The sequence below is a fragment of the Phoxinus phoxinus genome (assembly GCF_949152265.1).
Source record: "Phoxinus phoxinus genome assembly, chromosome: 9".
Taxonomy (NCBI): domain Eukaryota; kingdom Metazoa; phylum Chordata; class Actinopteri; order Cypriniformes; family Leuciscidae; genus Phoxinus; species Phoxinus phoxinus.
Window position 1 is genome coordinate 23,593,725 of NC_136884.1, and position 21,181 is coordinate 23,614,905.

The 21,181-nt window shown below is 39.0% G+C and overlaps 2 protein-coding genes across 4 annotated transcripts; one reads left to right on the forward strand and one right to left on the reverse strand.

Annotated features, from left to right (window-relative positions):
* Nucleotides 1-4,241: 4,241 nt before the first annotated feature.
* LOC307003983 (uncharacterized protein) lies at nt 4,242-19,716 on the reverse strand. Of its 2 annotated transcripts, none has more exons than XM_079622919.1 (3): nt 19,649-19,716; nt 17,023-17,168; nt 4,242-6,854 (listed from the first exon to the last, which is right to left on the reverse strand). In XM_079622919.1, exons 2-3 carry the CDS (start codon nt 17,105-17,107, stop codon nt 5,473-5,475), a joined length of 1,467 nt encoding a protein of 488 aa, XP_079479045.1. In that variant the 5' UTR covers nt 17,108-17,168; nt 19,649-19,716; the 3' UTR covers nt 4,242-5,472. The 2 variants fall into 2 exon arrangements, with proteins under 2 accessions (XP_079479045.1, XP_079479046.1); XM_079622920.1 differs by lacking the exon at nt 19,649-19,716 and adding an exon at nt 17,479-18,109 and having other exon boundaries at nt 4,248-6,854.
* Nucleotides 9,257-12,564, forward strand: LOC307003985 (uncharacterized protein). 2 transcript variants are annotated; one of them, XM_079622926.1, is made up of 3 exons: nt 9,257-9,553; nt 10,199-10,299; nt 11,466-12,564. In XM_079622926.1, the coding sequence occupies exons 2-3, from the start codon at nt 10,199-10,201 to the stop codon at nt 11,785-11,787; spliced, it is 423 nt and encodes a 140-aa protein (XP_079479052.1). In that variant the 5' UTR covers nt 9,257-9,553; the 3' UTR covers nt 11,788-12,564. The 2 variants fall into 2 exon arrangements, with proteins under 2 accessions (XP_079479052.1, XP_079479051.1); XM_079622925.1 differs by lacking the exon at nt 9,257-9,553 and having other exon boundaries at nt 10,174-10,299.
* Nucleotides 19,717-21,181: the final 1,465 nt, after the last annotated feature.

Genomic DNA, 21,181 nt, shown 5'->3' on the forward strand with positions numbered 1-21,181 from the left:
AGATGCCCACTCTGTAACTAGAAGCAATGGTGGTGTAGGAGTCACCAGTTGCCAGGTATCTGAAATTAATGACATTATAATGTTCAGTAAAATCTAACTATCAGCACAATTAAAACGGCAAAACTTTTAACCACCTCCAATTAAGAAACTGATGTGTGGGCGGGAGCAGGATAAAGACACGACCACAGGACTCCCGCAAAATATAGCCTACTGTATATGTAGCCTATGAAATAAAAGTAATTTTTTGTATCACATTTTTCAATATAAATCACCCACCTCAGAAAAATTGCCAGGCGCTCCATTGAAGAAATTGGCTCTCGGTACGGATCCTTGAGATTCTAGGTCCGATTTGCAAACTTTCAAACTGCTCCATATTGAGCCGGAAGTACACCTGGAACCGGTCGCTGTGGAAACGGAGCTCCTTCGCAAGCCTGAATTCCCCAAACTGTTCTCTGGACCTGAGGGTTTCATGCATCGACAGCCACTTCTTCCTTGCTGCTTTCTTGCTTCTTCTTCTTCTTACTAGCAGGGCTAGTGCTATTGCTCACTTCTTAGGGGACAGATACATATTTTGCTGCTGACTGGATGGAGGAACAAGAATCAAATAACTAGACGTATAGAACTCTCGTTAAAAGTTTTGAAAACTCTGCCTACTTTGCCCTGGCCAGCGTAGCGCAAATCACTCATCCTCCCAGCAGCCAGCGGTTCGAGGACGCAATGCATCCGTCCTCAAGATTGGTTTGCAGCGATCGACCTGAAGGATGCATACTTTCATGTCTCGATTCTCGCTCGACACAGGCCTTCCTGCGCTTTGCTTTTGAGGGTCGAGCATATCAGTACAAAGTCCCTGTGTGTTCACGGAAGTCACGGAGGTGGCCCTTGTTCCTATGAGAGAACAAGGCGTTCGCATCCTCAGCTATCTCGACGACTGGATTATACTAGCACAGTCCCGAAATCAATTATGCTAATACAGAGACATGGCACTCAGTCACCTCAGCCAGTTTGGTCTTCTGGTCAACTGGGAAAAGAGTAAACTCTCCCCCGTGCAGAGGATCTCTTATCGGTATGGAGTTGGATTCAGTGCTGAACTGCTCGGATACGTTCAAAGGCAGGACAGCAGTCCAACTGAAATTGTTTCAGAGGCTCCTGGGGCATATGGTAGCCACAGCGGCAGTAACACCGCTCGGTTTGCTACATATGAGACCACTTCAGCACTGACTTCATGGCAGAGTCGCGAGATGGCCGTGCAACGTGGCACTCACCGGGTGATACTGACACCGGCGTGTCGCCAAACCTTCAGCCCATGGTCAGACCCTTCATTTCTACAAGGAGTACCGCTAGAACAAATGTCCAGGCATGCTGTGGTGCCTCTGCCACTGGCTGGGGGGGGGGGGCACGTACAACGGGCATGCGGTCTTTGGGATCTGGACGGGTTCCCAACTGCGTTGGCACATTAACTGCCTCAAATTGCTAGTATTACATCTTGCTCTGAGCTGCCTAAATAAGCTACTACAGCACAAAGATGTATTGGTCCGTATGGACAACATTGCGACTGTTGCCTACATCAACCAACAGTGCCCCATTCAAGCCTTTGCAGTCAGTAGATTTAAAGATTTTGTCTATGAAGCCTTTGCTGTTAGTTGCATTGGCCTCCATCAAGAGGATAGGGGACTTGCAGGCATTTTCGGTCTACGAATCGTGTCTAGAGTTCGGGCCAGGTGACGCCCATGTGGTACTGAGACCCCAGCCTGGCTAGTTCCCCAAGGTTCCTACCACTCTCTTCAGGGACCGGCCAGGTGGTAAAGATTCAGCCCGGGCTTTGCTCTGTCCCGTCCGCCCTCTGCGCAGACTAGCTCTTTGTCTGTTACGGATGCCAGCAGAAGGAAAAGGCTGTCTCCAAGCAGAGGATGGCCCACTGGATAGTGTATGCAATCGCCTTGGCTTATCAAGCACAAGGCATGCCTTGCCCACTCAGGTTGAGAGCCCACTCTACTAGAAGTGTTGCATGGCGCCTTACTAACAGATATTTGTAGAGCTGCGGGCTGGGCAATACCCAACACGTTCCCTAGATTATATAGCTTGCGTGTCCTCTTGCACCACAAACGGGTAGAGGCACATACACCCTGACTTTTTGTCAGCTTGATGAGCATAACTGCGCTTATTCTCCAGAGAGTTCCCACTTGGGTAAAGCCTGTTGAGTCCTCCGTCACCCTCGGCAGTCGGACGTGGCGGAGCGTCTGGCGCCAGGTCTGTTTCCGTTGGATCCATGAGAACCGGTACTAGGCTGGGTGCTCTTGTGGGACCCAGAGGGGATCCTATATGTGCATTATTCCACGGTATAGCTTCTAAACGGAAGCCTGTGTCTTTCCCTTGGGGAAGCCCCCCTTGTGAGGCTAGAGCCACCCCCGAAACATTCCATATGTAGTTCGGCCCTATGGGGTTAGTCCATATGTTAAACTCCACATAACTCCCTGGGGGTAGGATGTGGCTTCCGCAGCGTTCTTTTTCCAGTGAAAGGGGCACGCTTTCCCAGTATTATCCAATAGTCTCACTGAATGGGTCTTGTGGAACAGCAGTGATTGACAACCCTGTCCCATCGTAAGCCCTAATAGGCAGGAGGGATCAAGAGCTAATGCATGGCACTGGAAGGGGGCAGCAGTTGTGGCGCTTTGGTAGGGATTCCCTTTTGTCAGTCACCAACGTGGCGTTGAACGTGACAGACTGAAAGGGAACGTCTCTGTAACGTATATAACCCTCATTCCCTGCTTTGTACCCTGCTGGGTGGCCGGGTCACCGGCTAGGCTTCTCAGCGAAAACCTGGAGATGCGATGCACCTGCTTGCTCATTGTATACACGCGCTGCGAGGTGGAGCAGCTGATGCAATAACCGTTTTGTTACACTCAAAGTAGATTGGCCTCTCTAGCAAGATTCCTACTCATTGATCACTGATTGATTGCGTCTCGGTTACCTCCTTCAGGGAACGAGGGTTACATACGTAACTCAGATGTTCTTTCTTCAGTCTCACATGTGTTTGTGAGAACCTCTCTGCTGCCAATCTCCTCTTAGGTCATGCACAACATACCATAGGAACAACGGAATTCTGTATAGATGTTAGCTGGTTTGTGGTTTGCCAACTCACATTTTATTGACCAAAGACATCTCAGTCTGTAGTTATAGCTCAACCTGCCTTGCATTCTTCATTGTCCAAAAAAGATAAACGGTGTAGAAAATCAAATTATTATTATTATTATTATTTTTACCCTTAAAAATCTTCTCTATCTCTGCACCGTCTTGACCATCTGGAATTATTCACTTCAATCCAACATATGTTCTAACATTCTTACAGCAATTAGATGTTTTCTATACACCTCTATTGATCTATCCATCTAAAAAGTTGTTAAATTATTTTTCCTCTTTCAAATACTGATTATAAAATTAGTTACATGGTAAAACTATTTATAAATATCTAGTAACACTGACTGACAGTTTATCATATAATTTAGACCTCTTTAAAATAACCTGACTTAATCACTCTCTCAGAGCCTGACAAGATTGTTTCCCTGTGTTTTGATTTCATTAACACACTTATAATTTTAGTTATTTACCCTTTACTGTTAGTAATGTGCACATAAGACGTACTTCAGACTTTGTTAAAATATTTTCTTAATAATAAGTGAAACAGACATCTCTAGTGTTTTAGCAAGCTTTAACAATTGAACCCTTCAAAAAGTCCCCTCTCCTCGTACATCACCTCATAACACAGGTAACCCCTGTTTTTAATCCTCTTTACTTTTCATCATTCTCTGAGTAACTTTAACTAGATTTCCCTCGTGAGGCCTTTCTGGCACCCACGGAGGTCTTGGATATAAATCAGGAAATTCATCATCGTCATTCAGTCTGATCATTTGATAACCAACTAAGTTGGACACAGTAGTTTTGATTATTTAAAAAATGCAAGGCCAAACACGTTTATTAAAATGATAATAATAATAACACATTCAATCATACCGTGCAATCTCTTGCATTGCATTTCATAGAGAAGACTTTGCTCTGTGAAAATATCATAGCCAATAGGCTATACTAGGGACTTTAGCCGTTAAATATCTTTGCTGCATTGGATCAGTCTCCTTTCTAGAACAGCCAAGAGCTTTCTAGCCTCGCTCACTTCTGACACCATTTGTTATGGAAAAATTAATATTCAGTTATTTGTGGTGAGTATGCAATAAACCAGGTAGACCAAACCGTGTCTTTCTTGAGTTTTATTCTTGCAAGAAGGCCATTCACACACAGACATCAGAGATTTCTGCCGTGAAAAGACAACCTCGCCTAGTGCGGGGTGTTTTTATATACGCACACACATTACCATATTAAGAAATGGAAAAGTACTCAAGAGTTCAAAATCTCAAGTCTAGCTCCTGGAAAAGATAGTTTCAAGGATGTGCAGCTGTGTCCATAGCCACAAAAACAAGTTGTTGTAACTTCTTATTAGAGCCTGCCAGTAAATTTCCACATAAGCTAAGCAGACTCCATACAAATCATATAAAGTACAAAACAGAAAGAAATGCTAAGAAAGAAATTTTCCACTACACCTGCCACATTTTTTTTAAATAATTGCTACATGACTAGAGAAAACGGGGGAAAAGGCTTTGCCAAATAGGTGTGAAAACTTCAATACCTATACTGCAATGTTGCCGCCCAAGGCAACTCCCAGCAGTCTGCTATGGATGCGCTTAACCAGAGTCAAATAGCACCTTGCTTTAGTAGGAAATGCTTCTTAGCAAATGCGTAGTCATAACTTTTTTCTTCCTGGGTGCAAGAATTCAAAGAGTAAACGTATAGCGTAAGTGAGTTTCTTTCGGTTGTAGCAACCAACCACGTTGTAGGCAATGGCAAAAGGCTGCAAAGAATCGTATATATGGAGAGGATGCTACGATGGAAAATCTGAAAAACTCTGTGTTTGCAGTCAACAATTCAAACAAGATGACCACCAACAGTTTTAGGCCAAACAGAAAGAAACTGCCCTTCTGTTAGTTCCCCACGAAGCAAAATGCTGTCACGTACAGGTAAGAAAGCTGTTGTCATAGTGTTCCATTTTTACCATAAAAATTATGTTTAAAGAGTAGACATAAAACAGTTATTTATGGGTTGGTTTATACCTTTTATAGGTAGGTTTATAACCTTCTGTTGGTTTGACTGTCCTTGGGTGGGGATAAAATAATGTGGAAGTATAATCTACAGTTTTCACAAAAGCCCAGACATTTGTTGACAAATAAATGTGTATTTCTCGGTTCAGGCAATACGGAGAACGGCTAAACATTTTTCATTTGCAAGTACTACCAATATTGTAAGAGTACAAAACAGCTTTTTATCAGTGACTGTTCATTTGATACACACATTTTAGTTGTGCAGTGAAACTTTTTCCACCGTGAAATCACCTTTATTTATATAGCAATTTATACAATACAGATTGTTTCAAAGCAGCTTTGCAGTGATAACAGGAAAATTATGCAGGTATAATGCTTCTCTACGGTGTGAATTCTCATGTGTTTTAAGGTTTCCTTTTTGATTGAAACTCTTTCCACACTGTTGACAGGTGAAAGAGCTCTCTCCCGTGTGAATACTCAAGTGCCTGTTAAGGGTTCCTTTTTGAGTGAAGGTCTTTCCACACTGATGGCAGGTGAAAGAGTTATCTCCAGTGTGAATTCCCATGTGGATTTTAAGGTTACATTTTTGAGAGAAGCTCTTTCCACACAGTTGGCAGGTGAAAGGCTTCTCTCCAGTGTGATTTCTCATGTGGGAATCAAGGGATTTTTTATATGTGAAACTCTTTCCACACTGAGGGCATGTGTAAAGCTTCTCTCCAGTGTGAAGTCTCATGTGGAGTTTAAGGTTTCCTTTTTGAGTGAAGCTCTTTCCACACTGTTGGCAGGTGAAAGAGTTCTCTCCAGTGTGTATTCCCATGTGGATTTTAAGGTTTCCTTTTTGAGTGAAACTCTTTCCACACTGTTGGCAGGTGTAAGAACTCGCTCCAGTGTGAAGTCTCATGTGGATTTTAAGGTTTCCTTTTTGAGTGAAGCTCTTTCCACACTGTTGGCAAGTGAAAGAGCTCTCTCCAGTGTGAACTCGCATGTGCCTGTTAAGGGTTCCTTTTTGAGTGAAGCTCTTTCCACACTGTTGGCAGGCATAAGAGCTCACTCCAGTGTGTATTTCCATGTGTATTTTAAGGTTTCCTTTTTGAGTGAAGCTCTTTCCACACAGTTGGCAGGTGAAAGGGTTCTCTCCAGTGTGATTTCTCATGTGGGCATCAAGGGATTTTTTATATGTGAAACTCTTTCCACACTGAGTGCATGTGTAAGGCTGCTCTCCAGTGTGAAGTCTCATGTGGATTTTAAGGTTTCCTTTTTCAGGGAATCTCTTTCCACACTGATGACATGCAAAACAGTTCTCTCTCGAGTGAATCTTCATGTGGTTTTTATAGTGTACTTTACGTGTGAATCTCTTTCCACACTGATCACATTTGAATGGTTTTTCTCCACTGTGACTGTTCATGTGATACTTAAGGTTTAGTGATGCTGTGAAACTCTTACCACACAGTCTGCAGGTATAAGGCTTCTCTCCACTGTGAATTCTCATGTGTTTCTTAAGGTTTCCTTTTTGCGCAAAACTCTTTCCACACTGAAAGCAGGTGAAATAACTTCCAGTTACTGTCTTCAGAGCTGTTTGTCGTGAGGAAGTCTTGTCAGTCTGTGAGCAACTAAATGCTTTTTCTCGAGTTAAAGCATGATGTTTCTGGTACAGGTCTTTCTCTTCTTTTTCATTCAGGTCTTCACGCTCCTCTTTCAGTGGCATCAGGTCTGAGTGAAAAAGAGACCTAAAAGTTAACCCCAGTTTAATGGCACAAAGCAACAAACATTTAGACATGCAAGGCATCAAAGTCAACAAAAAAGCATCAAAACCAAAAACGTGTATGTTAGATCCCATAACTACTAAGACACTGAAAGAGGTGCAGAGAAACGCCTCGTCAATAGTCAAATATTTGCTTTATTTAGGACATGTCCAAAAACTTCAATCAAACCCTTTAAAAAAACAGTTACATTTTGATGGTCTCTTTTACACATTCTGTTGACTATAGGAAAAGATGCACCTACAGGTCTACAAACTCTTGAGTATTAATACAGATACAATAACTTGACATGTACTTACAAAGTTACTTACAGTCAGTCAAATGTTTGAGGGACCATCAAAATAAAGGGTTAGCATATTAAGCAGTCTACTAATACTCTAATGAGAGTTGGTGGACACATAGGTGCAACGTTACTTAGGCCCCGTTTACACGATGGGAAAACGCAGATATTTCTCTGCGTTTTGGCCTGTCATTTACACGAAAACGCCGTTTTTATCCCAGAAAACGATTATTTCTAAAAACTCCGGCCAAAGTGGAGATTTCTGAAAACGCCGGTTATATGTTGTCGTGTCAACTGGGAGAAACGGGGTTTTAGGTTCTCTCTTGTCGATTCTGAGGATTCTGATTGGCTTGCATGGCTTTATCCTTCTCCCTACACTGCCGCCCATAGGTTTAGCATAGTTATAAAGGCGCTCGACGGCGTATTTATGCGGGTTGTGTGCACGATGTTATTATTGAAAACGGAGGGGGAGAAATATTCGTTTCTCTAAATACCCGGCTATGTGTAAATGTGGCCTTAGTCAACAGAATGTTCAAAGGGGACCATCAAAATAAAGTGTAAACACACAAATTAACTTCTATTAAATTCTGGCAAAACACAATCATTAGTTATTGGATCAAAACCTCTGCAAAAAAGATTCTATATCCTGATCGATTTACTGTTATTTAGTTTTCTAAAGTTAAGAAATGTTGTGTTCTTCTGATTTCTTACATTTGTAGAACAGCCTTCTTCCAACTTAAAAAAGTTGCGATAAATAAGCTCAAGTTGGTTTAAAAAAATCAGCATCTAGAGTGTTTAACCCTTGTGCATCAATTAAAAAAAGTTACACATAGCTACATAAAAACTGTCAAAAAAACTGTCATAAAAATTTGAAGCTTGGGAGCACAGGCTTACATTTGGTATCATTTTAAAGAAGACCCTTGGTAGATTATTGCTGAAGTAAAAAATATATATATATAAGTACATCCAATTTTTTTTTATATTGGTTTAAGTTTATGAAAATTATTTATGAACATTTTTATATAAAATATATATTTTATGAAACAAGTTGAACTCTAAAACGGCAAGAAAATCAAAGCCATATCTCTAAACAAGTTGTGATCCAAATTTGAGGTTGATATCTCAAAAAATGAGCTTTTGGTAAGATCTTGTTTGGGCGCAGTAACAGATTTTCCCTATTGGATGCCAGCAAAACTCCACTGGTGAATACAGTAATTGTATTTGTGATTTGCAGTTGAGTTTCTCTTTCAATATTAGAAACACACATCTTTTTTTATAACGCACATACCAACCACACTCTGACATCCATACCAACACAATCACACAATTATTGTTGCATAATTTATCCAATTGGCTCTATAATATGCCGAAGCAGAAAACAGGAATAAAGCGAGTATTTTCTTTATAGGCCAAACCTGAAAAAATGGCACCATCCGATTAAAAAAAATAGTAAAAAATTTTAAGCCTTGCCAACAGAATGAAAGCCTCTTAACAAAGATTGCATCATTTTATAGTTAAACGGCCCTGACATTAAAACATTCAGTTTTAATGGGTTTCAATGGAGACATTTTTGTCCAAAAGGCGCTGAGAGGAAGTATTTTGTGTAACTTGTGCAAAATAGATTTTTTTAAAGGAAATTTTTTTAAATTTTGTGAAAATTTACGGTGAATTCAGCTGTAACATCTCCCTACAACGTTCTCACTGCAGTATTCTCTGATCGTTGATTCGCTGAAACCCTTGCACCTGCGTGTGAGAAGTTCAGAGAAAGTTCAGACAGAGCATAGGTTCAGAGTCGGAGCCCACTGATGCGCGTTTGAAAGTTTGCGCGGCAGAACATTTCATATATATATATATATATATATATATATAAATATATATATATATATATATTAGGGCTGTCCGTTATCAACGGCGTTAACGCAAACCCATTTTAACGGCGTCAATTTTTTTATCGCGAGATTAACGCCTAGCAAACTTTGTAGTTTTTTTCACATGCTTTTGCAACTCCCCCTTCATTATTTTTCTGCTATCCGAAGTGCCAAAACATCATATGGGGCGACCGTCCAGCCTTGACTTTTGTTAGGACAACTGGTTTAAAAACAGTTTAAATCAACTTAAATATATCCCTTTTCCTAGTTGGCATAATTTCAAACATGTTTTACATCCATTGACAAAACTATAAAGCATTTGCACATATATTTCTATCATGATATACAAACAAATGTTGTCCGAATTAAGTTGATTCTATCCATATCATCCAAGGCGACCAACAAACCACAATTTTGGGACCTTTATTTTGAAAAACATCTCAAGGATGGGATATTTCATCAGCCAGACACAAGTTAAGACCCCCTGGAAACAACTGTAAGGTAAATCAGTCTCTCTTATATAGTAAGAAAAAGCTGTGTTTTAACTGCTGTAATGTCGTAGTCTCTCATATAGTAAGAAAAAGCTGTTTTTTAACTGCTGTAATGTCGTAGTCACTTTTGGTCATCATGTGGGGCGACCACCCCAAAACTGTGAATTATAAATAAAAAAAATCCCCCAAATCTATATTTTGATGATAAATTTGATAGTGCTTTGTCACTAGAATAAGCTAGTTTGGTTTCTGAGGCTAACTGTTAGCCTGTTATACTTGAGTGAACTTGAAAACATCATATGGGGCGACCGAGTATCATGTGGGGCGACCACTGCTGAGTGTTTTAAATGATAGATATATGTCCTATATTTGTAGTTTTAATTTTGTAAATTTGTAGAGTTAATTGTTTAAGCATAATTATTTGTAATTGTTTAAGCATAATTATTTGTATATTTTAATTATTTGTATATTATATATATTTTTTAATTCAGCCATTTTCCATTCCTTTTATAGGGATAAACATTAATTTTTTGTTGTAGTACAATCCCTACAGGAAAAATGTAACAAAAAAACTACACAATGACATTCTATTTATGTGACTATACATGTATTAGTAATTTAAAACAAGTTTTAACCTTTTTAACCTATTTCCTAGATGGCACGATTAACAAGCAAAGAGAAGACTGCTCGTTATAGACGGAAAGTCAACTCCGACCCTGCAGCAAGAGCAGAGTATCTTGCAAGGAAAAGAGAGAGGTAAAGAAAAAAGAGCTTCAGTAGCAGTGAGCTAGAGTCACTAGAGCTACAGAAAGTAGGAGACCAGGGTAGATCAAATAAACAGTTTAGACTGTATGCTACAATGAGCTATTAAAGGGGTCATGAAATGAGAAACCAAATTTGCCTTGATCTTTTGGTATATAAGAGGTCTTTGTACCATTAAAACGTCCTGCAAGTTTCATAGCTTAAGACGTCCTCCCCATTATAAACGAATCATTTATTTAATCAAGCTCTAAATACAGCTCGTTCTGGATCCATGGTAAGAAGTGACGTCACGGTACGAAGTGACGTACCAGCGTTTGCATATGACCACCTCCAGCGCAAGACAACTACGCTCATTTCGTATCGTTGTCGCGCCCCGCGCGCTGCGCGCCTCACAAGTGTTCAGTCGATGGACAGCGAGTGGGTCTGTGTACAGGGAAATTACGATGCCACGCAGATGTGATGTTCCTGGCTGTGGACAAACAACATCTTTGAATACGCTGCGAAAGATCCAGTCGTCAGGGAAAAATGGATGCACTTTATTTTTTGAGGACGTCCCAGTCACGGCAGTGTTAATTTAAGCGTTTGTTCTATACATTTGAAGGATGACTGTTTTGAGAACAAATCCCAAAATGATGCTGGCTTTGCCAGAAAACTGTTGCTCAAAGATAAGTCCGTGCCGACTATTCTGGGCTCAACAACGACGACACAAACTGTAAGTAATGTATTTAAAACTTTAAACTACTTTTTAAATACGCTGAATCCACAAATGTTCTGGCTGGGGCGTTAATAATGGATGCATAGGCACTGACGTTAGCCAATCATAACAGTGGGCGTTAACACTGAACTCTTAAAGGGGAAACACCCCCAAAACAGACTGTTTGAATCAGAGGATGAGAAACGGGGTGGGAAAAGGTCATAAATCACTACATTTTAAAAGTTTTTTTGTAAAAAAAACTATAGTAATACTATAATTGCACCTAAGGGAACATAATAATAAAATAAAAAAACATGTCATGACCCCTTTAAACATTGGTCACCGAAACAGCTGTTCTCTAAAGAGAGTAGGTTCAGGATAAGGAGGAAAGAGCAGATTGTAATGTAGAATGTTGTAGAATGATCATCTTGTTGTTGATGAACAACTCTGTACACTATTGTTTCAGCTACCAAAAAAGAAAGCATGAGGGGAAGAATCCAAATGTGAAGTCAGATGAGTTATCAGAGAGGGAGAGGAATAATCTGAGAAACAAGTGGAAGGCTGCATCCAGAGGATACAGGGAGAGAAGAAAGATGGAGAAGGCAATGTTGGACCTGACACCTCAATCCATAGAGAACACTCTTCCAGATCCAGCAGATGTAGAAGGAGTGGAGGGGCAGCAAGAGAGTCCAGGGGGGTGTGTGGTGGTGGATGCTCCACCTCAAAATGAGGATTTCCATCCACAGATGTCCTCCACACCAGAGAGAAAAGATAGAGAAACGTTGTAAACGACTGCAGGCTGAGAAGCATGAATTAAGAAAGCTAAACATAAATCTGAGGAAACAACTTGCAAAGATGAGAAAAGAAAAGGGCCAGAAAAGGTGAGACGAGGGCAAAAGAACGGTTAAACCACAGTGAGAGGCTCAAGCCAAAAGGGGGGAAGAAACTGGCAAAAGAGAGAAAGCTGGTTGTTATTAGTTTTCTGACTAGCGATGAGAATAGTCGACTTTTACCAGGGAAAAAAGATACCATCACAAAAAACAAAATAAAAGAACAGCGAAGAATTCTCACAAAGCCACTCACAGAGCTCCATGGGCTGTACAATAGTGAAATGAAGAAGAGCCTCCACCTATCTTACAGGCAGTTTTGCTAGAAGACGCACGCCCCTTCTATGTCACTGAGCCAAAAGCCAAGGATCGGGACACATGTGCATGCATGGACCACGAAAATGTCCACCTGCTGGCCAACAAGCTCTACAGCAGAGGGCTGTTGAAAACAAAAAGCATTTCTCAGCTGCTGGTTATGATAGTGTGTGATCCAAAAAAAAAGGACTGTATGGACCGTGTTTGTGCCAAGTGCTGCTTTGAGGAGGTAGAATTCCCTGAGACAGAGAGCAGCTCAGAAGTCACCTGGGAGCAGTGGAAGAGGGTAACTTCCACAAATGGAGAGAGAATGTTTGGCAACATGGTGAAACAGATCTATAGTGGAACCATCAAGGACTTGATGGAGCTTTTCTCTCAGAAGTTAGAGTCCTTGGCGATACATCAGTTTAAATGGCTGCACCAGGCAGAGCAGTTCCGCTACCTTAAACAAAACATCACAGGGTGTGAAGCTGTTTTTCATGTTGACTTCTCAGAGAATTATGCATGTAAGCCAGGGATGGGCAACTTCAGTCCTGGAGGGCCACTGTCCTGCAGAGTTTAGCTCCAACCCTAATTAAACACACCTGAACAAGCTAATCAATGTTTTCAGGATTACTAGAAAAGAGTTTTTGTCAGGGTTGAAGCTAAACTCTGTAGGACAGTGGCCCTCCAGGACCGAAGTTGAACATCCCTGATGTAAGCTGAACACAGAGGTTCAGGCATTTCACTTTGGAGGTAGCAGACAGCAAGCGACCATCCACACAGCAGTCCTGTACACTGTGCATGGAACAAAGTCCTATGCAACACTCTCTGACAGCCTGCGCCATGACGAGCGGGCGGTGTGGGCACATCTAGAGCCCATCTTAGGAGAGCTTCGTGAAACCTTCCCACAGATCACAACCCTCCACATTCAGAGTGATGGTCCGGTTACACAGTACCGGAATAAAAACAACTTCTACCTCCTCAGTACTGTCCCTTTCCTTTCTGGGTTCACTAAGGTGACCTGGAATTATTCAGAAAAGTCTCATGGGAAAGGGGCCCCAGATGGGATTGGTGGGGCAATAAAAAGAGAAGCAGATCGCTTTGTCCCAAGAGGTGGTGAACTTCAGACACCACAGCAACTCTATGAGATGCTGAACACAAGATTAGGCTCAAGCATCACACACTATTGGGTAAACAGAGAAAGCATTGAAAAGTGTGATGAGCTAATAGGCCGTATGGACAGCTGCACTACTTCCTGAACTTGTGCAGGCTCCTTTGTTTCCTGTCTGCCAGGATTGGCCAAACTGATTAATCCAGGTGTGTCTGACCAATAACAATAATCAGACACACCTGGATTAATCAGTTTGGCCAATCCTGGCAGACAGGAAACAAAGGAGCCTGCACAAGTTCAGGAAGTAGTGCAGCTGTGCATAGGGCCTATTCCTGACAACTTGGAGGCTGTGAAGGGCACCTTTAAAATACACCAGGTTTGGTCTACCCAGCCTTCACAGATCACTCACAGGACTGTGTCATGCTTCTGTAGGAAAACAGACAGGAGTCCATGCCCTTGTTACAAGCGCGTAACAGTAGACCTGAGAGTGAGATGCACTGTGTGCAACACTGAGAATCCCCCAAGCTCTCCTCCTCAACCACCTAGGGAACAAGAAAATCTAGATCTTTGTGGCAAGTTTGTTTATTGTCATTTATGATGAAAAGCCTTATGTTGGCCAAGTGCTTGAGGTTGTGGGAGAAGAAGTGCAGGTCAATTGCATGATACAATCTGGAAACAAAAACCTCTTCATGTGGCCACAAACTGTAGATTTAATTTTCTACTACAGAAAAGATGTGCATGCTGTGATCTCAGAGCCTGAGCCAGCAACATCACGCTTCTCAAAGCTGACTCTCCAAGATTGGGTGAAGTTCAAACTTTCTCAGTTTATGGCAAGCAAAAAAGCCGGTGTGTGTGTACACTCATAGACAATGTGTTAAAATTTTAAATACGAGGCGCTGCGCTTCTCGTCCGGTGTGCGACCCCCTTTAACGTTACGTTTTGAGTGGATGAATGATGAGCGCGAGACGCCGAAATGGATGCCAACAAGATTCTGAATGGAAAGTTTACTTTTAAAAAGTTGCCGAATGGTTCAATTGACAAGACCAAAGTGATCTGTGTGTTGTGTCGTTCTGAACTGAGCTATCATCGCAGCACGTCCAGTCTGAAATACCACTTGATGGTCAAGCACACACACAGCTGATGCGTTTCTACGCTCACTCGTCAATATCAGTAACGTTACCTCATCAGTATTTCTTTCACCCTTTTATTGATGGACAGTGTTACATTGTGTGAGAGATTATTTGCTCCAAGTGAGAATGTTAGTGTGAAAAATTGAACACAGATGCCAATGTTGTTTTCAATAAAAAACATTTGCACAAAGCCAGCTGATCCACTTTTCCATGTTGATAAGAGCATTAATGGGACAAAGAAATCCGACATTTATGGCGCTTTTCCACTGCACAGTACCAGCTCGCCTTGGCTCGCCTCGCCTTTGTTTGGTTTTCCACTGTGTAAAAGTTGTATAGTGTCGTCACTATTCACTGCGCCATCATTGCATGCGCCAGACGGAGAATCCTGAATAACCCCGGCATTTTTAAATAGTTTGACCAGAGATTGCGTGATATACCCATTACTATATTATGTAAAACATACACTCGATTTCCTCCATTGTCCTGTGTGTGTATGGGTAGCGGGTGTGTGTCGCGTCGCTATGACGACCAGGTCCTATTGTGGAGGTACTATCTGCAATGGAAAACGGAGCGAAAAGCGAGCCGAGTCGAGCTGAGCTGGTACTGGTAATGGAAAAGCGCCATTTGAATAGATAAAAATGTGTGATTAATCGCGAGTTAACTATGACATTCATGCGATTAATCGTGATTAAATATTTGAATCGTTTGACAGCCCTAATAAATATATATATTATATATATATATATATTAGGGCTGTCAAAAGATTAATCATGATTAATCGCATCCAAAATAAAAGTTTGTGTTTACATAATATATGTGTGTGTACTGTGTATAATTATTTAGATAAATAAAAAAAAACACAATCATGTATATATTTAAGAAAAATTGGTTATATTTATATATAAAATATTTATATATAATATAAATTATATAAATGTATATACAGTATATAAATGCAATTATGTCTTAAATATATACATGAATGTGTGTGTATTTATACATAATAATTATACACAGTACACACACATATTATGTAAACACAAACTTTTATTTTGGATGCGATTAATCACGATTAATCTTTTGACAGCCCTAATATATATATATATATATATATATATATATAAATATAAATAAATGAATGAACACGTTTTACACATGAATCCGTCTCTTCTTTGGTCAACAGGTGTGGTAAACTGGAACACATTTTCAGGAGCATACAGAACTCCGTCTCTAATCTCATGTTGCATTCGATGCAATTCTCTCTACAAAGACTGTGAAGCCTACAGTGGATGCGGACCGAGGGGAAAACTACAAGGATTAGATTCTGTTTTTATGTGGCTGGGGGCACTATCTGAGATTCTATTGGATGTAATGCTGCAGCAGTAGCCCAGAACAGACAATATTAGTGCCAGAACATATTAGATTGGGTTTGCATAAAGCCTCATTTTGTTGCCTTTCAATTAAAAGATTTTGTTATGCTTGTTCATTAATCTCAAAAGTATCATAAGATTTGTTTGTCAGCGGTGCATTTAGCCGTTCATTAGTGCTGATTATATCAGTCAAAAAAAATTTATCAGCAGCAAATTAGGCATACAATAAGACATCAAAAGATGTTTAAAATTATTTATTTAAAATTCCAAAAAGGATATATTAGTGCTTGCTCCACACTCTACTTGAGGTGGGACAAATAATTGATAAAACAATATATAGCAATATGGTTTCTTGCAATACATTATCAGTACCCTTGCACTAATGCAGATTGCAGCTTGCTTTACTGTATACCAATTACCAAAACAAGCATTTCGGTTCTTGAACAGCAAGAGTCAGTTTAATCATCTCTAGTGTTCAGTTTATGTTAAGCTTGTTCGAAAGCGATTCGAAAGCATGCTGTCTGTTCTCTTATCGCTCTCGCGATACTTTGATGTCATACGCCGACCGGTCTGTGCAGCGCTGCTTCAAGTTAAACCCACTTTAAGTTAAAAAAAAAAAAAAAAAAGTCTTGCAGGCTGCAGACAGATTCTATTGAATGCCATCCACATCACGGCAATTTTGCTTCAGCAGGTAACAATCACCAAACCGGCTCCGTGTTTATCACACTAACGTACATATTTTGCGACAGCAAATAAAAATTATTAATAATTATGAAGGCTAGATTCAAATAAATTGATACAGTAAATTTTTATAAGCTCATTTTTAGGACTGCACAGGTGCATTGGCTGGTCCAGCCTGAAAAATACGCTTTTTTAAACTCTTTGAGCATAAGAAACATTGACAGTTCATGTCAAATTTTGTTGCTGATTTGAAATATGTTATTTAATTGTGAGTTTTGGCGAGCAGTTTGAGATTTCAGGATTCCCCTATTCAAGTAAATAGGACTTAGTCTTGGATGCCCGATATAGGCGAAGGTGTGGCAAATATGGCTGCCAAATGAACAGAATTTCCTTGACTTTTGGTATTGTGTTAATTATTTTTTAGGCTACATTCATATTATTTTTCCTAATTTAATGTGTAATGCCCAGCTTTGAGCGACCCACTCCATGTCAAATAAAACCACTTTAATTAGGACACACATACTTTCGTCCAAACATATTCATTTCTGTAGAGCTGGAAATTGATTGAGGAACATTGACTGAGTTCTGCTTTAGAAATGAAACTAACCTGTTTGTTCCTCAGTATCTTCTTGTTTCACTCTGAATGTTTCTTCAATCTTCACGTCTTCACTCTCTTCTTTAATAAACGCCATCTTTATAACAGTGTCACGTGGATCTCAGTCGCTTCACCAGGAGTTTTTCTGTGTGTTTGTCCTGTTTAAGATGAGAATAATTAACAGAAAGAAAAATAAGTCCAAACTTAATCTCTGTGTGCGTCTCAATTAGCTCCCTAGTTTATTTGCCAGTGCACCGGTAAGAGAGACAGTTAGAGGGAATGGCTTTAAATTGCCTGATAAGCCAAAACAAACTCAAAACTAGCACTAAATTACTAAATAAAATAAAAAGCTATACAGACACTTTACATTTTGTTGTATTTAATGATTTGTAGATTTCATAACATTTGCAACTGGTTAATAAAAGTTGTCATTGTTTGTGTTCTCGTTGCATATTACACTACATTTACCAAAATGCATCGTCAGCATGAGATGAATCAGCACTTCAAAACCACTGAATCATTTTGCAAAGCCTTATTTAGTTCATTTGATGTGGAGTTTCATCACTAATTGCCAGGCTTGTGGATTCGAGTCACGTGACTTGGGCCGATCTTCCACCGTCGAGCCAAGCCATTCTCGTTACCCAATCCTTCCATTCTGTGCCAATCAGGAGAACAAAACGCATTAGACTGTATTGCTTTCGTAGTGTAAACGCTCATGTGGTCGAATGCGTTCGAACAGCCACAAAAGACCACCAACTCTCCATCTACTGGCCAGACGGATTTAAGCTGTCAGCTGAAGACCCAAGGTTTGGTTTGAAGATGAAAAACATACCAAGCACAATGTTCTTTCACCATTTCTGATTTCTAACACACACTTGTTCGGTGTCGTATTGCTGCTTTCAGAGCAGACTATTACTACTATCAGAGTTAGACCATGCCTAACCTGTTCCGGGGCAGGTTATGTGCCGAGTAAGAAATCTCTCTCCCTCTGTTAGTCTTGCTCCAAATTAAAGGTCACTACAAAGTAAAAGGTTTTTTTTTAAATACAAAAAACTTGTCTTGCTTTTAGCAATGATATTTTATGACTTAAATAATTATTATACCCCTAATCCATTATTTATGAGCAATTTTAGATTAACAATTATTATTAAACATTTAGTTTAGATGAACATAATTACAGATAATATGTAATATAAATAATGTAGATAAAGCTTAAAAAATACTACGTATAGGCTATAGTAGAGACTTGGATATGTAACAGTGGCAAGAAAAAGTATGTAAACTCCTTGGAACGAACTGGTTTTCTGCAGTAATTTGCCATAAAATGTGATCTTATCCTCCTCAAAGTCTCAACAATATACAAACACAATGTGCTTCAGCTGATAACACAAACAATTCTAATTTCTCGTGTCCTTATTAAACACACATTTTAATCATTCACAGTGCTGGAGGAAAAAGTAAGTGAATCCATAAACTAATTACTTCAACAAAAGCTAACTGGAGTCAGTAGCTTGCACAACAGGAGTCCAGTTAATGAAATGAGTTTGAATATTAAAAAACAAAATACATTTACTTATTAGGCTTATATATTTTGAGAATCTGAAACAGGTTTGGCACCTGAAAAACCACAGACAGAGGCAAGTTGAAATTGACATGGTTCAGTATTTAATGTATATTAGCTAGATAGTTACTGTGGACATCAACTACAGTTTTGGCTTGAATTATTTTGCCTGCCTCGTTGCTTAAACCAGCTAAATTATATTATATTGTGTGTGTGTGTATCGATCTCCATGACAGCATTCAAATTAAGTTTGAATAATTTATCAATGTTGAAAGAACATAATATTATAACATTTAATATCGGCCTTAACTAAAAACACTTTTATTTATCCAACCCCAATCTTATAAATCCATTTAATGATTTTTTTCTTATTTTATATAATATTTATACTATAATTATTGTTATACACATCATTTCATCTATCAATTTTCCAAATGTAACGCATTGCATTATCAATGTTATACTTAAAGTACCATAAATGTTTTTCAAATAGCCTACTTTGAATATAGCGCATACTAAGATAGGCTACATTTATTAATATTATTAAATTCCAAATAGTAAAGAAATCAAAGATGTTGATTCTCAAAAGATTTCCAGGTTTAGGTCACTCTCAGCCGATAAGATTTCAAGTAGCATTTTCATCGGTCAGTCGTAGAAATATATACTGATTGTTTGATAACTTTTGACAAAGTTTAATTCAGACGCTTTCTAGTGCAAGAGCACGTAGAGATTCGCGAGTGCACAAGACACCGGTTGAGCGCGAACGCGCAATATCTAAGCGAGAGGAGAGGCAGTTCATGAGAGTACTGTAGCCCACATCTGTCCAGTTCTGTGCGTGAGTCCGCGAGCATTACATTGAATCCTCGTAATTTCGAGAGAACATTATAGGAAGCAAAATGAGGAGCACCTTTTCTGGTAACGTTTCTCGTGTGGATACGAATTACTCACACAAATAACGTTCATTAACGTAAGATAAAGCAATACAATATTACATTAAATAATAATTCACTCGTTTTAGATCGTTAGAAAGAGCTGCAAATTTGACTTTTATCGATTTAAATGCTTAAAAACACCAACCTTTCTTCAGCCGAATCACAACAGACGAGGGGTCTCGGCGCAGCCTTATGACGTCACACCACCAGACCAAAATAAAAGTCCTTAATCTTAATTTTTATTTTAGTTTTATGGCAGTTGGTAAACCAGCTTATTGTGCATATTCCACTACCTACTTAGATGGAGTGTGGAGAATTGACGTTGAATATATATGGATGAAGACTTCAGATGCAAAAGCCTCTCAGAGCCATCTGAAAATTTCTTCTAGAATGATAATTTTTACCAAGTTTGTATGTTTATGTACAGTTTTTTCACTTTAATGGCAATGAATATTACCTATTAATTGTCATTAAAGTGAAATTACTGAACTTATATATACAAGCTTGATAAAAATGCCCATTTTAGAAGAACATTTCAGATGGAAATTAGAGGCTTTTGCATTTGAAGTTTTCATATATATATATATATATATATATATATATATATATATATATACATACATATATATATGTGAATAATAAAGCATAGTAATCTAAGTAATATCTCTTAGTGCCTCTATGTTGTAATATTCCATCCTTGTAATCTTCACACAAGGATATAATCTGGCACAACATCCTGATTCATGCATCTAAATGTTATTTCCAATGTTATAAAGTGACTAAGTGAAGAGTGTTTAAAAATATATTATGCTGTCTTTTCTTTTATTGCCAAAACAACTTTTGTGTACACATCCTTCAACAAGTTCTGTATTTAATTACAATGCAAAAAAGTTCCACCATTTCTACATCTGCATTGCAAAAAAAGAAAAGAAAAAAGAATCGCTTAGGCTATTAACATCAAGCATAAAGATGAATTTTTTTATTATTGCAATCGCGCACTTTTTTTATTGCCAAGGCATGAAAAGAATAAATAAGGAACTAATGCAAACATGCAGACTTAACATAAACTGGATATAGAGAAACCAACTAAAAATTATTGAATATCACAACTTCACCTTTTTTAAAACAAATTAAAAGGAGATCAGAAAACGTTCACTTTCCTGCGTGTTTGGAAGATGGCACGCTACACAGGTGAGGAAGCTCTTCAGCTCGTCCTGGATAGTGACGAAGAGATCACATTTTCCTCTGGAGAGAGCGGGACTGACCGTTTGCATTTTGAATTGCGACTTGATCCGTGGATACAATTTAGGATGAGTACGTTTTTTATCTATTTATATTATTTGGTCTACTGATCCAAAATACTGCAAAAACAGTATTAATTTATTCCTGTGATGCAAATCATTACATTAATTAATTAATCATAAAATCATAATCGTCATGATCCTTCATAAATCATTCTAATATGCTGATTTGATGCTCAAGAAACATTTATTATATTATTATTATGAATGTTTAAAACATATATTAGGATTCTTTATTGAATAGAAAGTTCAAAAGAACAGCATTTTTCTGAGATTTAAATATATTGTAATCAGAAATGTTTCTTGAGCAGCAAATCATATTAGACTGATTTCTGAAGAATCATGTAACACGGTAGACTTGAGTAATGATGCTGGAA

Bases quoted from the DNA above. Each gene is read 5' to 3' on its own strand.
- LOC307003985 (XM_079622926.1), top strand. From the start codon at position 10,199: ATGGCACGATTAACAAGCAAAGAGAAGACTGCTCGTTATAGACGGAAA. The intron at 10,300-11,465 runs GTAAAGAAAAAA...CTATTGTTTCAG, and splicing joins CTTGCAAGGAAAAGAGAGAG to CTACCAAAAAAGAAAGCATG.
- LOC307003983 (XM_079622919.1), bottom strand. From the start codon at position 17,107: ATGGCGTTTATTAAAGAAGAGAGTGAAGACGTGAAGATTGAAGAAACA. The intron at 6,855-17,022 runs GTTAGTTTCATT...TTTTTCACTCAG, and splicing joins AGATACTGAGGAACAAACAG to ACCTGATGCCACTGAAAGAG.